At 39.9% G+C, this 16,065-nt stretch overlaps 1 protein-coding gene across 2 annotated transcripts in view; it reads right to left on the bottom strand.

Annotated features, from left to right (window-relative positions):
* Positions 1 to 16,065, bottom strand: part of si:dkey-12j5.1 (probable assembly chaperone of rpl4) — a 37,599-nt gene that overhangs the window by 11,043 nt on the left and 10,491 nt on the right. For both annotated transcript variants that reach the window (XM_032519446.1, XM_032519447.1), the window contains exons 6-9: positions 15,549 to 15,672; positions 13,371 to 13,463; positions 12,524 to 12,592; positions 3,537 to 3,590 (exon numbers count right to left, since the gene is read on the bottom strand). In XM_032519446.1, coding sequence (XP_032375337.1) covers positions 3,537 to 3,590; positions 12,524 to 12,592; positions 13,371 to 13,463; positions 15,549 to 15,672 — 340 coding nt within the window. The remainder of the gene's footprint in view (positions 1 to 3,536; positions 3,591 to 12,523; positions 12,593 to 13,370; positions 13,464 to 15,548; positions 15,673 to 16,065) is intronic.

Raw genomic sequence — 16,065 nt, 5'->3', positions numbered from 1 at the left:
ACAGGTATTCCAGCCCAGGACGATTGAACTACATTCCACAATATCTCTGCATTACTGGGTTTTGTCTCAGAAAAAGCATTTTTGATGTCATCCTACAAGTGTTCTATGGGATTGAGGTCCGGGGATTGGGCTGGCGGCTGCATAACTTCAATCTTGTTCATCTGGAACCAAGACTTTGCTCGCTTACTGGTGGGTTTTGGGTCACGGTCTTATTGACATACCCATTTCAAAGGCATTTCCTCTTCAGCATAAGGCAACATGACCTCTTCAAGTATTTTTGATGTACTGAAACTGATCCATGATCCCTGGTATGCGATAAATAGGCACAACACCACAGTATGAGAAACATCCCCATAAAATGATTTTTGTACCACCATGCTTTACTGTCTTCACAATGTGGCTTGATTTCAGTGCAAAGGGATTGTTGGACAAACTGTCTGAGGCCCAGTTTTGCTCTCGTCAGTCCACAGAACGTTGTGCCATTTCTCCTTTGGCCAGTCAATGTGTCCTTTGACAAATTTCAACCTTTTTAGTACATGTCTTTTTTTCAGCAATGGGACTTTGTGGGGGCTTCTAGCTGATAGCTTTGCTTCACAAAACCTTCTTCTGATGTTGGACTGCTATTATTTTGAATTTTTGAGACCAATATATAATCTCATTTGAAATATTTCTATTCTCAAAATATTCTATCTATTCTATATTTTTTAAATTAAAATGCATTCCCCCAGCCTGCCTACGGTTACCCAGTGGCTAGAAATGGCGATAGGTGTAAACTGAACCCTGAGTATCCTGCTCTACCTTTGAGAAATTGAAAGCTCAGATAGGAAATCCTGCCCTTTACTAGGTCATAAGGAGCAAGGTTACCTCCCCTTTCTCTGTTTTGCCCGCCCAGAGAATTTGGCCCACCCATGAGAAAGACATCACGGCTTTCAAACAAGGAAAGTGGTAGTTGGTCAAGGCCACACGCCCCACCCTCCACCTTTGGCCAACAGAATATAATCAGATCATTCAGTGGGAGAACAATATAATGTCAGGAATAAAACATCATTATCTTATGTCGTTCCAGTGGGTTAGCTGTTTTTCATTATAACAGTGGTATATTTGCAAAATCTTTTACATTTAATTGATAACACAAAGCGGTTTTCCTAACTTAATGTATTAACAAAACTTTTGCCTCTTCAATTGCACATGTACATCACTTTCTGACACCAGATGTGTTAGCATCACTTAATTCAAGAGAGCCCCTTGACCAGTTAGTTGTTACGAACATTTTAACTGTCGGATTGACCTTTAGTTGGCACCTCATGGAAAATAGAGTTTAAAAAAAAACTTTAAAAAAAACTAGCAGATTAGTGTAATCCTGTTGGTCTAAAGAGTTTAAACAGTGAGTGGAGGTGTAAATTAGTATGCTGAAACACACCAGAATAATAATAATGTTTTCTTTCTTCTCTACAATCACACTTTTTTCCTCCCACATAATTACATATACTGTGCTATGCTCGCTTCACCACCTTTTAACACACTAACATTCAACTTTTTGTAAACTCAGATGTGTGTGTGTGCGCGCCTCTCATCTAAGGCCAAAGATCACCCACCCACTGTTCTTCAATCACCAAGACACAGATATTCACTTTATTCATTATTCATTGAGGGCAGAAGCAGTAGGGACCTGCACCTCCACCAAATCAACCATTTAGCTAACCAACACATCAAGGCATTCCACAATGAATTCAAAATTGCCACTAAGCATACTGAGTGGGTAGCTACCCCCTGCAGCCATACTTATCAGAACAGTAGCAGCACTGGATAAATGTAGTAATGTTGCAGAACCAGCAGTATGACATTTATATCACCAAAACATTTTCTGTGAATGAAGAACCTAGACAAAAACGTGTTCTTGTGTATATCTGTGTACCGTACTGTATATTCAGGAGAGAAAGAGTGAAATTTGGTCACCTAAATTAAAAAATAACTTCTTCACAAATGTGATCCACTGCATGTCTTTAAAACAGCTAGAACAAGACTAGAAAACTCATTACAGATGGGCCACTGTAAAATATTTGTTTTACAATTTTTGTACTTAAAATTAAATAGAAAAAGTTAGCTCATTAAGAACTTTTAGATACTCCACTCTATACTACCACAATCCCAGACAGAAACACACATAGTAAAATAAACGCTGAGTCTGTCAATCAAATCACTGAGACTATTGTCATTTCAAAGTGAAGGCACATCTTACTTCCCATATGGTGCTACTGAAGGAAGAACAAAAGCATCATGAATCAACTGAATACCTTTGAAACAAGATTTTGCAAGGAACAAGCTCAGTTGTTTTTGCAGGCTTAACATTTTATAAGTAAGGCTCCAACTTTGAGATACGCAAAAAGCAAGAAGGCGGAGGCGAGAGCTAACAACTTTTCTGCTGCACTTAAGAGAGGAAATAAGAAAGAGAGTAAGACAAAGAACAAGAGAGAGAGGGTGAGAGAAGGAGAGAGTGGGAGAATGTGTCTATCATACACTTCTGACATCCCTAATATGATTCAAGAAACATAACTGTGGTAGGATCTGACAACACTTTCTGACCATTAGTACTGGTGACTGTATACATGTGTGATTGACTGCAGGCCCGCTCAAATCGAGTGTCGCAGCTGTACGTCTCTGAAGTGAGTTTCAAAGTTCAGCCCCCTGATGACTGCTCTCAATCTGTCAGCTGAGGGGTGTGTGTGGGAGGCTCAGCCTGAGGGGGTATGGGGGGGGGAGAGAGAGAGAGAGAGAGAGAGAGAGAGAGAGAGAGAGAGAGAGAGAGACTGTCGTGCTCTTCTATCTGACACTCAGTGGCACACCTTCATTTCATCTGAAACTGACAGGGGGGATTTGGAGCACACTGACAGCACATACTTCCTACTAAGCACAGAAAATACTGCCATTTACGTCACTTTCTAATAAGCATTCAAGTTCTCAATCATAGTCTGTGGGTAAGCATGCAAATGTTGAGAGCAAGTAATGCAAAAGTGGGGGTGTAGACACGTTTTTGTACACACATGAACAGTGGCTCAGCAGAAAAAACTGAGTGCCCAGGTTGAGGCTTTAGCCTTCCCACTGGGGTGATAAAAAATTTGCCTACAAGTTTGCCTGATCCCGTAGTGGCTACTGTATTAGAATTATAAGACTGCCTGCAAGGGGACACACCTAATAATGTGTCTTGACAAGTAACACACACATGCATACACATCCCCCAGAACACAGTATATGTACAAAGCTACTTTGCTGTGTAAAAGTTGTTGTTCCCATTCTTAATCTCTACAAATGTGTGCATGACACTAGACCAACTGGTATTGCTGAACAAATCAGAGATGTGGGCTGCAATTTAGAGGTCTGAAACAAGGCTAGAGATGACATGCTGAAAATGCAAAACCAGTCAAAGCTAAACCCAAAAAAGAAAAACTACTGAAATCCAGACTTCTGTCACAAATATCACTATCTCTACATTTTGACACCACAGACAAAAACAGCTGGGTCACCACTTGATTGCTTACCTGGACGACCTCATCATCCTCCTCCAGAAGACCCTCCAGCACATCTACCGCCGTCTAATGCAGAGACAGACAGAGGGTGAAGACATTATCAGAGAATAGTCATACAAGAAAATAACTTTAAATTCATCAGTACCCACTCATAGATACCGGCTCGATCCATAGACAAGTAAGCATGCACGGACGGATAAACACTTTGCACACAGTGTTGTACATCCCCTAGGGCCTATGGTGATTGAACGGCCTAGGGCCTAGGCCGTTCAATCAACCGTAGTGATCAGAAGGTCTGATAAGCATCTATGAGGTCAGCGTCCCATACACAACATTGTCGATACCAACAAGACAACAGACATGAACGTCAATACACTCTCACTAGTGCTTATCGCATTCAATAGTCGCTTTTACTGCTCAGTTCAAAAGTCCTTTTAATCCATTTACAGTCAAAATATTCTTAAAACCTGCAGCACTCCATAGAACTATCTAGAAATATCTGCCTGACCCATCATTTCTATCACCCTCCATGCCCCTTTTTTTCCTTTTGAGGTTCAAAAGGAGTTTAATGATAGGTTACCTTTGCCATAGATGTTTACTGTCTTGGTCAGTTTCTGTGGGACGTTTCTATTAAAGAAAACAGACCTTGACTAAAGTAGGCTGTGTGTTTGTTTTGCTTAGCCACTGTTTGTGTGGCATGTGTATGTGTGTGCGTGTCCAAGTGATGGTATATGGATTTTTGTTGACTTCAGGTTTGAGGCGACTGACTAGACATGCACGTACCTGTGCACGCACTGACACACTGCTGCACAGGTCACACACTACAGCAAAGACACACACAACAGTGAGTAAAACAAACTGGTTTCTTGTTAAGGCAGTCTTATTAGCAGGAGAGCTTCTTAATTCTTTGGAGTTGTCTTCTCTTTTCATTAAGCCCACATGCTTTTGGTGGCGCTAAAGACGTCAGTTGCCTGGGTAGACTGAGGTAGAGTAAGTTCATTGAGAGTATCTCATTAAGAGTGTGCAAATGTATATGTCAGGGAGTCAGTTGATTGATTGCTCTACCAATTATCATTTGAAAAACCCATTGTCTTTAATTAATTAATGACTGATTAAAAATACACAAACAAAAACATCTAATCCCAGCTGACAAATGGATTCATGCCCAGAATCAGAATTATCTACTTTACTTTCATTTTATCACACTAATGTGACACACACACTAATTTGAGTCTCTATCTATCTATCTATCTATCTATCTATCTATCTATCTATATACATATATATATATATATATATATATATATATATATATATATATATACACACACACACACACACACACACACACACACACACACACACACACACACACACACTCACCTAAAGGATTATTAGGAACACCATACTAATACTGTGTTTGACCCCCTTTCGCCCTCTGAACTGCCTAAATTCTACGTGGCATTGATTCAACAAGGTGCTGAAAGCATTCTTTAGAAATGTTGGCCCATATTGATAGGATAGCATCTAGCAGTTGATGGAGATTTGTGGGATGCAAGTCCAGGGCACGAAGCTGTGAGTGTGTATATTTTAACGGGGTCTTTTTTTTAATCCAAGATTAACATTCTTTTTGGCCTAGCAAACTTTGTAGTTTTTTTCACATGCTGTTGCAACAATTAGTAACGTTAGAAAAAACTACACCACCACACCGGATCTAGCTAGACCAGAAACGAAACAACGGACACGCCGCACACACTTGTTTGGGCTTGTGAGACAGCCAAAGAGTAGTAACGTTACGTTTTGAGTGGATGGCAAGCGCAGGACACCGAAATGGATGCCAATAAGAGGGAAAGTTTGCTCTTTAAAAGTTGGCAAATAGTTCCATTGACAAGACCAAAGTGTGTGTTTTGTCGTTGTGAACTGAGCTATCATTGCAGCACGTCCAGTCAGAAATGCCACTTGATGACCAAGCCCACAGCTGATGCCAATTCTCTGACCCCTCGTCAAAGTATTTTTTTCACCCTTTTATTGATGGACAGTGTTACAATGTGGGAGAGATTATTTTCTCCAAGTGAGAATGTTACGTGTGAAATTAAACACAACAGTAGGCTATATGCCAATGTTGTTTTCAACAAAAAAAAACATTTGCACAAAGCAAGCAGTTGATAAGAGCATAAAAATGATTTAAAAAAACAATGCAACAAAAAGAAATCAAGGGACATTTAGAATAGATAAAAATGTGTGATTAATTACGGTTAATTACAAGTTAACGATGACAATGCAATTAAATATTTTAAACATACACTACCGTTCAAAAGTTTGGGGTCACATTGAAATGTCCTTATTTTTGAAGGAAAAGCAATGTACTTTTCAATGACGATAACTTTAAACTAGTAACTTTGAAGAAATACACTCTATACATTGCTAATGTGGTAAATGACTATTCTAGCTGCAAATGTCTGGTTTTTGGTGCAATATCTACATAGGTGTATAGAGGCCTATTTCTAGCAATTATCACTCCAGTGTTCAAATGGTACAATGTGTTTGCTCATTGGCTCAGAAGGCTATTGATGTTAGATACCCTTGTGCAATCATGTTCAAAATCTGAAAACAGTTGGTCGTTACAGAAGCTACAAAACTGACCTTCCTTGAGCAGATTGGAGTTCTGGAGCATCACATTGTGGGGTCAATTAAACCTCAAAATGGCCAGAAAAGGAGAACTTTCATCTGAAACTCGACAGTCTATTCTTGTCCTAGAAATGAGGCTTTCCATGCGAGACATTGCTAGAAATTGAAGATTTCCTACAACGGTGTGTACTACTCCCTTCAGAGGACAGCACAAACGGCTCTAACCAGAGTAGAAAAAGAAGTGGGAGGCCGCGTTGCACAACTGAGCAAGAAGATAAGTACATAGAGTCTCTAGTTTGAGAAACAGACGCCTCACAGGTCCCATCTGGCATCTTCATTAAATAGTACCCGCAAAACACCAGTGTCAACATCACAGTGAAGAGGCGGCTGCGGGATTCTGGGCTTCAGGGCAGAGTGGCAAAGAAAAACCATATCTGAGACTGGCCAATAAAAGAAAAAGATAAGATGGGCTAAAAGACACAGACATTGGACCAGGAAGACTGGAAAAAAATGTTGTGGACGGATGAATCCAAGTTTGAGGTGTTTGGATCACAAAGAAGAACGTTTGTGAGACGCAGAACAAATGAAAAGATGCTGGAAGAATGCCTGACGCCATCTGAAGCATGGTGGAGGTAATATGATGGTCTGGGGTTGCTTTGGTGCTGGTAAGGTGGGAGATTTGTACAGGGTAAAAGGGATTCTGAATAAGGAAGGCTATCACTCCATTGCAAAGCCATGCCATACCCAGTGGCAGCGCTTGATTGGAGCCAATTTCATCCTACAACAGGACAATGACCTAAACACACCCCAAATTGTGCAAGAACTATTTAGAGCAGAAGCAGGCAGCTGGTATTCTATCGTAATGGAGTGGCCAGCGCAGTCACCAGATCTGAACCCCATTGAGCTGTTGTGGGAGCAGCTTGACCGTATGGTACGCAAGAAGGCCCATCCAACCAATCAACTGTGGGAGCTGCTTCTGGAAGCGTGGGGTGCAATTTTCCAGATTACCTCACAAATTAACAGCTAGAATGACAAAGGTCTGCAATGCTGGAATTGCTGCAAATGGAGGATTCTTTGACGAAAGCAAAGTTTGATGTAAAAAAAATCTTATGTCAAATACAAACATTATTTCTAACCTTGTCAATGTCTTGACTCTATTTTCTATTCATTTCACAACGTATGGTGGTGAATAAGTGTGACTTTTCAGGAAAACACAAAATTGTTTGGGTGACCCCAAACTTTTAAACGGTAGTGTATATATGAGAGATATGAGATAGGATTAAAGATCTGTCTGGGTATTAAACATCTGATAGGTTGTAGGCAGTCTTGGAGCAACGAAAATAGAACAAGAGACATCTGGGAGCCAGGATAAGTGAGTAATGATAACCATTATATTGTCTTACTGTGCTCCTTCCTAACTACACTGGTCAACCCAGAGGCGAGTGATTAAAGATTCAGAGATTCTTAAGCCGCTTCACGCTCTAAACAACAACAAGATTAATATTCCCCTGAAGATGAGGGGAAGAGAGGGGAAAAGTGCTAAAATTGGGAGGAAAGGCACAAAAAGTATCTTAATAAACAATGCAAAACTGGTCCACGGACAACAGTGATGCACTGAAAAGACACACACAAACACATACACTGGGCACAGACTATGACTGTCCTCTTTATTCCGAGACCTGTTAAAGATTTTAAAAAAAGCAGCACTCTGGGGAGGAACTTATTTATAATGGCCATTGTGTGCGTGTGCAGGTTGGGTATGTGTGTTTGTATGATCTTCAGGCGATTTTGTTTAACAGAACCATTTTACCAGAGCGCACAGCAGAGACAGGAGAAAGACAAATCATTTTACAAGCGAGGGCAGCCGTGTCTCTAAATAGACACACACACACACACACACACACTAAATCCTGTGGATGTCAGTACTAACTGTACTTGCAAGCAACACTGGGAAGTACAAGCTGAGCTCCATTGTGAGTCAAATTTAAGAACAGAAATGATCGGGGAATAACATGAAAGCAAACAACAGTGACAACGACAAGGAGAGTAACTAACCATCAGCTGCTGTGACAACTACAGTGAACAGACACCTTAATGGCTGTCAGGGGAGGCCGTCTGTTTGTCTGTCTGTCTGCTATGTGGCAAGTGAATTAGTAGTGGTGAGAGATGATGATGATGGTAATGTGCGTGTCTGTGTGTTTGACAGTGACGGTGAGAAAACTGTGGTCTCTGAGGGCTGCATTATAACTACAGAACACATTCATTTTTCATTAAAACATGAATTAACATCAGTATAAATTAGTAATAAAGCATTCATTTAGGACAATAATTACAAATCATTATAAAATCCCTTGTTTAGTCTTTAATATTAAAAGTAACAAACATTTTTAAAAACTGTATACTTACACTGATTGTTTAGTCCAACCAACAGTCCAAAACTCAAAGATAATCTATTTACAATTATGTAAAGCTGCATATTATCAAATTGGAGAGATCAACCAATCATTTAAGATATATAAATATATCTATATCAAATATCAGAAAAAAGTGCATCACAAAGATATTCAATTTACAATGACATAAACAGAGAAAAGCAGCAAATACCCCCATATCAGAGGCTATTACCACTGAATGTTTAGTTGTTGCAATGTTAAAATGACTAAAAACTATTAATCAGTAAAGAAATGTATTATATATATATATATATATATATATATCTTAATTAACTAGTTGTTTTAGCACTATAGACACTGGCTCAGAAATACGACAATTCCTTCCCAGTTGTCCCACTTACGCTGCTTTAAAGCACCCATCATGTGCTTCTACTAAATTGTCATTACAGCTAAGGAAATCGCAGACATATCTGGCATGCATTCAAGTGTTTCTCCTCGAAAGCAATCAAAAGGCGGGAAAAAAAGACTTTCACAAAGCCATGTTGGTTACTTTCCGCCCTTTTTTTTTCCAAATTAAGTGGCACGGATCCAGGTCCTACTGCGACAGAAGACTGAAGAGATGAGGAGCAGTCATGAAACATTTGTTTTCAAGAATTTATTAGCACACTGATTTTTCCCAAAGCCATTTATTTGCAAAGAGCATGATGAGACAAGTGAATAATGCAACATGTTTACCATCAGTTGATGGTTACGGTGCTCTCATAAAATAACCTTTCTTCGCCAAATTTACTTTCATTTGAACACTTCAAGTGCACTTAGCTTACAAATTGAAAAAAAAGCATTTTCCTCCAAACAGTTTCGGAAGTCGTGGCCTTGGGAGATTTACATTATAAATTGTTTATTTAGCATTGATACTATGTTATCACATATGCACAATGATTCGTACTATAGGTTCATCATTACTATTGCAGAGGCTGCCCACCTGCACTAAATTGGCGACCGCCTCTATTAATGTCGTAAGAAATTAATTGGCTTTCATAAAAAAAACACTGTCAAGGAAAAGAGGCTGAGATGCTATTTCCGATACCAACGGTCATATGTTTAATATGTGAGATTCTTATTTGGACTATCACAAAGTCATCACAAACAATAAGATGCCATCTACCTACTGACAGCTTTTGTGGTAAACACTTTATGAGCATTTTTAGTAGGGCTGCACGATAAAGGCCAAAATGATAATCACGATTATTTTGATCAATATTGTGATCACGATTATTCTCACGATTATTTGTTGATTTTAACCAAAACAAATGTTATTGTCACATAGGCTGTTTATAACTGCTTTTACATCTATATTATGTTACAATCTTCTTATTTTGAAGTTGTATGGACATACAGCTGCAACACATATAAATGAAAATTAGCTATCTGAAATAAATAGCGTAGGATATAATTTTTTTTAAATGCATCTCTGAGAAAGCTCCTTCACTTGTTTTCAACAATAACTAATTAAAAGAGCTAGGGAGAGAGAGGGTGTGCGATGGACTGCTCACAGAGCGACAGCTGATCATTATGAATGGGTCCAGCACGGATCGAATGGCGGATTCACAGGTCGTGTGTACAAAATGTCTGTATTTTCACTGCACTGCATTTTTATGAGCAATGATATGCTGGCCATGGGTCACATCTCTGGCCCAGGTCCAGCAGCTCCGTCTCCCACGCTGTTACTCTACCAACTGAAGTTAGTTGCATTCAATAACTTCTGTGTTTTTCGCCGTGGCGGCTGCGATAGCAGTTACCCGTGGAAACACTGGTACAAATACAGGTTTGCCACTCATACTTAACAATATACAGCTTTGTTAATAAAAAATTAAAACTGTAGACAAATGTCAGAAGTGCGGAGCGGCCCCGCCACGCGGAGAGTAAGACGAGAGAGAGTAGAGATCCAAACACAGGCACGGCTTTACCGAAGAAATGGGTCATGTAACACAAACTTAAACCATGTCGATATAACAACATTGCAGCGGATGCGAGGACATTAGCACCGGTGCCTCCTAGAGGAGCTAACAGCTAACAGACGCTAACTAGCACAGACTAGCACTGGTCACTGCTGTTGTCTGAAAAACAACAGACGGGACAAAATGTTGCGTTTCATGGTAAACCTTGAGACCGACGTATAACCGTCTGCTATCCGTTGAATTTTCCTCCAGTTACTCTGTCCTCTGACTGTCTACATCTAGAAACTAAGCTGCGCGATGCAGGGAACAACTCTGACTGGCTCATGACCAGACAGTGGTTTATGGAGCGGTAGATGCGCTATGCAAAAAACCCCGGAGCGTTCTATGAAATGACGCTTAAAAAAAAAAAAAAAAAAAAACGCTCGGTACGCAAATTTAATCATGGAAAGTCAAAATCGTGAATGTGATTAAAATTTGATTAGTTGTCCAGCCCTAATTTTTAGGGGATTTAATCGGTCAACATCATGCTCTACAGTGATTTTTCCCCAATAACTATCAAGATAATGTCATACACCCCAGATAATTTGGCCAATGAAATCACACTATATTTTTGCCTAATGCCTTATTTTCTTCAATTCAAACTTTAATATAGTCCATGTAGGCTACCAGCCCAAATTACATTCATTAGACAATCTCCAACAGAGACTGACAAATGATTCTTGGCAAAGAAAATGGTATTTCAACTTTTTCTATTCCAAAATAAACTATTATTTACCTGAATAACACACATACACACACACACATATATATATATATATACATACACACACGCACACACACATATTTTAAAAGTGTTGGCTCAGTTTGAAAGGCCTCACAGAATAGTCGTTAATAATGAAAAAATACAGGCAAATCGTTGCACTCTGGCACCCAGCTAAGAAGGTAGCCTTCAAACTAATACAGACTAGAAGCACTGAACTGTACACATAGTTTAGTTGTGAATAGATTTATAGTCCACAAGGAGAGATAGTGAGCACAGAAAGGAGTAAGTGTGTGTGCATGAGAGACAGAGGAATAGAGGAAGGAGAAAAAGAAGAGCGGCTGTTCCTAACAAATGCAGCTAAGTCCAGTCTGGGAGAGACGGACAGAAAATAACTTGCTTTTTACTTCACTTCCATCCTTAAGTTCAATTTCCATAAGAAACGTTCACATAACTGATGGCTAAAAGCAAAAATGACCAACATTGCATGTGTGTGCATGAATACAGCAAAATAAAGTGCTCAGAATGTGTGCAGTTTGTATTTCAGGCTTGATGACACCAACAGGAGGATGAAGACAAACGACATGTCAGAAACTGTAGACCGAGACATTGTCATTTCACTGACACACCTGACAGCACATATCTCAAACAACACAACACACACACACACACACACACACACATACACTACAATTACACTACACTACCACTAACACTACTCTCACCCACAACCTTACACACAGAAATACACGAAGGAGTGTAGGGGGGGGGGGGCACTGTTCTCATTTCCTGTCTGTAATAACCATAAACCATTCAACAAGAGAGACTACAAATTAATCACTGGATCACAACGGAAAATAGCTGAACCGCTGTTGGTGTGGCAGTAATCACAGAAAATGACTTTGAATGAAAAGAGTTAATGACTGTTAGGGGTTTTAGCACCGAACTGAACTATAATATCACAGATATGGAAGCAATTGATCAGACCAGAGCTTCCAACTTTTTTTTCCCTCCCTTTCTTCACATCCCTCCTCGCCCCGTTACCCCTGTCCCTCACTGTAAATACCACTCTTCAATTATTGACACTGAACTCTGGAGGGGATAAAGACCAGGCATGGCCTTCCCACCTCCAGTGCTATTCACTAGAAAGGAAAGTACACAAACGCATGCCACACACAGAGACAAATGTCAGGCCGCCCTCCCACCATGACACATACACAGAACAACAACAGCAGAGTGTACGAGCACAGGGCATTTTACCTCATATTCCTCGGACTCAATGAGCAGTTTGGCTGTGGTGACGCGAGACTCGTACGGTGGAATCTCATTCTGGAGAAAAAAAGAAAACACTGTCACCTCTACAGGTTAACACAAACATCCATAAACATAGTTCTTCCTTTGTTTGATAATAACACAGTCCAATTTCAAGGTGCAAAAACATTCTGCAGAAATGTGGCAGTTAATCACAATGAAAGTGTGGCCCGGCAGGGTTCAGATCAACCTGCTCCTGAAGATAAGAGTCATAAAAGTGGTGCCACTGGAATCTTTTTCTCAAATCGTCACCCCGAGCCGTGATATCACATTTGCTCAGTATTTGAATGTAAACTCAGGTGCCATTTATTTAACACATCCTTACTTTGACATTATAGCTTATTCTTCCTCTTTGCCACATTCCCTTTAGTAATTTGCTCACTTCCTTTGTACTCTTTCCTGGTTCTGCCTTGTGCTTTCATCCGCTCGACACCACACCCACATCAAGACACACACACACACCCACACACACACACACACCACCCACACACAACCACACACACACACACACACACACACACACACACACCACACACACACAACACACACCACACCACACACCACCACACACCACACACACACACCACACTCACCCAACACACGTTCCATCTTAATTTTTTGTATTATCCCTTGTTTCATTATCTCTTACGTTTTATCTCTACTGTTGTCCTTATATTTGTGCTCCCTGCGAAGCACACTGTGACAATCCGGTTAGTTTAAAGGCCTTTAAAAATAAACTGGGATCTTATGAGCGTTGGTTGCTATCTAAGAAATACTAAGTGGGGCTCCAACTCACCTGCATGTCTTCCTCTGTGCTGGAAGATACTGCACCCGGTTTCTCGGCAGGTAACCACAATGCAACACTCTTCAACAGGTATTCTTTGCCTTCCTGAGGAACGCAAAATGCAGGTACCTGTATGACTGTACAACTAAAGAACTTAAGACACAAATTGACTAAAAGAGAAATAATTTGTTTAGGTTTAGTTTACAGGCTGTATCCTATGTGCTCCGTAGATGTCAATTACCTTTTCATAGTCTGAGGTCAATGTTTTTTTTAATGTTTTCAAAATTATTACTAAAGTAATCCAAAACAGACTATTGCTGGATGTGGGATGCTAGGAAGTGTGGCTGGAGCCAGCCTGACCCCTAGAGCTCACAGCTAATATTACAGATCCACTTCAGCCTGACAGAACATCTTTGTTTTTCTTCACGGTGGCTGACAGGGGCAAACGCCCTGCAACTTCAGAAAACACATGCAAATAGACAAAACACAAGCAAATTAAGAAAAAAACTTCAATAATTTGACAACACATGTGCAGCATTCAGCAAACACGCTGCATATACACACAACCAAATACATAAACGCGATGCAAAAAAAAAATGATGCAAAAAGAAAAGCACACAAACCACGAAAACAAATGCTACAAAAACACGCTGCATCCAGATTACGCAACGGAAGTTCTCCAGGCCTCTAGGAGCAGCTAGAGCTGTAAAAGAGGAGGGCCCAATGTTAAAATGAATAGTAATCTTGTTATGTTGCCGCTATCTTCACTTATGGTCCCGTTTCCAAACAAACCCCTTACCTGCTTGCTCTCTCTCTCGTTCCGTGGGGTCAAAAAGCCAGCTGTTCCACTTAGCTGCTCCCTCTAGAGGCCTGAAGAATTTCCGTTTTGTAATCTGGATGCAGCGTTTTTTTGTTGCTTTTTTGCATTGCATTTACGTATTTGGTTGTGGTGTGTGTATATGCAGCGCGTTTGCTAAATGCTGCACATGATTTGTCAAATTAATTAAGTTGTTTTCTTAATTTGCTTGCGTTTTGTCTATTTCCATGTGTTTTCTGAAGTTGCAGGGCCACCGTAGTTTGCTGATGTAAGAGCATAAAGAATAATTGTTAATGACAGTTTATTATGTGTTTATTTGCTCAAGTTTTGAGGTATCCACTGCTGACACATTGCCAATACAAAAGAAGTGTCTTGAATTTTATTAGTGGTCCTCACAGCATTGAATAATTATATGTAAAGATAAGTGCCTTTCCATTACCAATGCACAGGTTTCTCAGGATAATCCACAGACATCGCTGTGAGCAATTTTCACTATATTTTTGCCCTCTGTATTAAATGGTTTCCAGGCAACAGAGAATAGTGTTATTATGCCTTACATATGGAATTCCAAGCTTGAAGCACATTTTATTCTACAACATAAGTACTGTAAATGGATGATAATCATGTGTTTTATTCAACTTAAAGATACATTAGCGCATAACTCACAGATTGCAATGTCTAAACACTTTTGAACTTCTTGCAAAAACAAAATAGTACAAATTCAACATGCTCCACATAAGTTTCTCACAGAAACGTTTTGCCTTGAGTGTTGTCTGTCTTTAATAATGACTGATAAAGCAGCAATACTTGATTTAATGAAATATTTTTTTTAATGAAAAAATATAGTTAAGAAATTCTTTCAAAATCATTTTCAGATGTTTCATACTGCAGTTATTGTGGCATCTTTTCTAAATTATGTCCAATAGGTTGCTCTCTCATCTCTCTCTCATTTATAAGATGACTATATGACCTCAATGATCTGCCCAGTTATTAACATTCCTATCAGCATGACCTATCTGTGTGTGTACATGTTAATGCAAGTGTCCATCTGCTAATTAATGGCATACAATTCAATGTGCCCAGAATAATTAACTCAGCAGATTCCTGCTTTAATGTGGCAATAACTCATGTGTGTGTGTTTGTAGGGCGCTTGGGTAGTTCACCTGATTGAGGACCATGTACTCTACCCCGTGTACTCAGCCCTTGCAGGAGCAGCTGTGGGTTTGATTCCTACCTACGGCCCTTTGCTGCATGTCACCCCCCCCCCAACCCCCCCCCCACCCCCTGTCTTCGGCTACCTATGTGATAAAGGCCTAAAATGCCCAAAAACACTCGCCCCAAAACAATTGTGTTGTGTGTGTTCGTGGACTGACCTGGTTTCTCTCTGTACTGAATAGGTAACTTGCCATGAGCTGTAAAGCCTCAGGGTTGTCATGGCAATACTGTAATGCTCTCTCAATGAAATCTTTGCACTTGTCTGCAGCTCCCTCTTCCATACTGCATACAGAGAAGAGAGAGAGAGAGAGAGAGAGAGAGAGAAGAGAGAGAGAGAGAGAGAGAGAGAGAGAGAGAGAGAGAAGACAAAAATGTCCAGTCATTACCGAAGCAGTAACATGAAATGAGGGTTATATGAGTCAAGAGTAGGGCACGATAATGGCCAAAATGATAATCACGATTATTTTGATCAATATTGTGATCACGATTATTCTCACGATTATTTGTTGATTTTAACCAAAACAAATTTTATTGTCCCATAGGCTATTTATAACTGCTTTCACATCAATATTATGCTACATTCTTCTTATGTTGAAGTTGTATGATGTATGTACATATAGCTGCAACACATGTAAATGAAAATTAGCTATCTGAAATAAATAGCGTAGGATATAA

The sequence above is a fragment of the Etheostoma spectabile genome, chromosome 6 (assembly GCF_008692095.1).
Source record: "Etheostoma spectabile isolate EspeVRDwgs_2016 chromosome 6, UIUC_Espe_1.0, whole genome shotgun sequence".
In the NCBI taxonomy this organism is placed as follows: domain Eukaryota; kingdom Metazoa; phylum Chordata; class Actinopteri; order Perciformes; family Percidae; genus Etheostoma; species Etheostoma spectabile.
The sequence above is the reverse complement of the archived record's forward strand: the minus strand, read 5'-3'. Positions and strand labels throughout refer to the sequence as shown.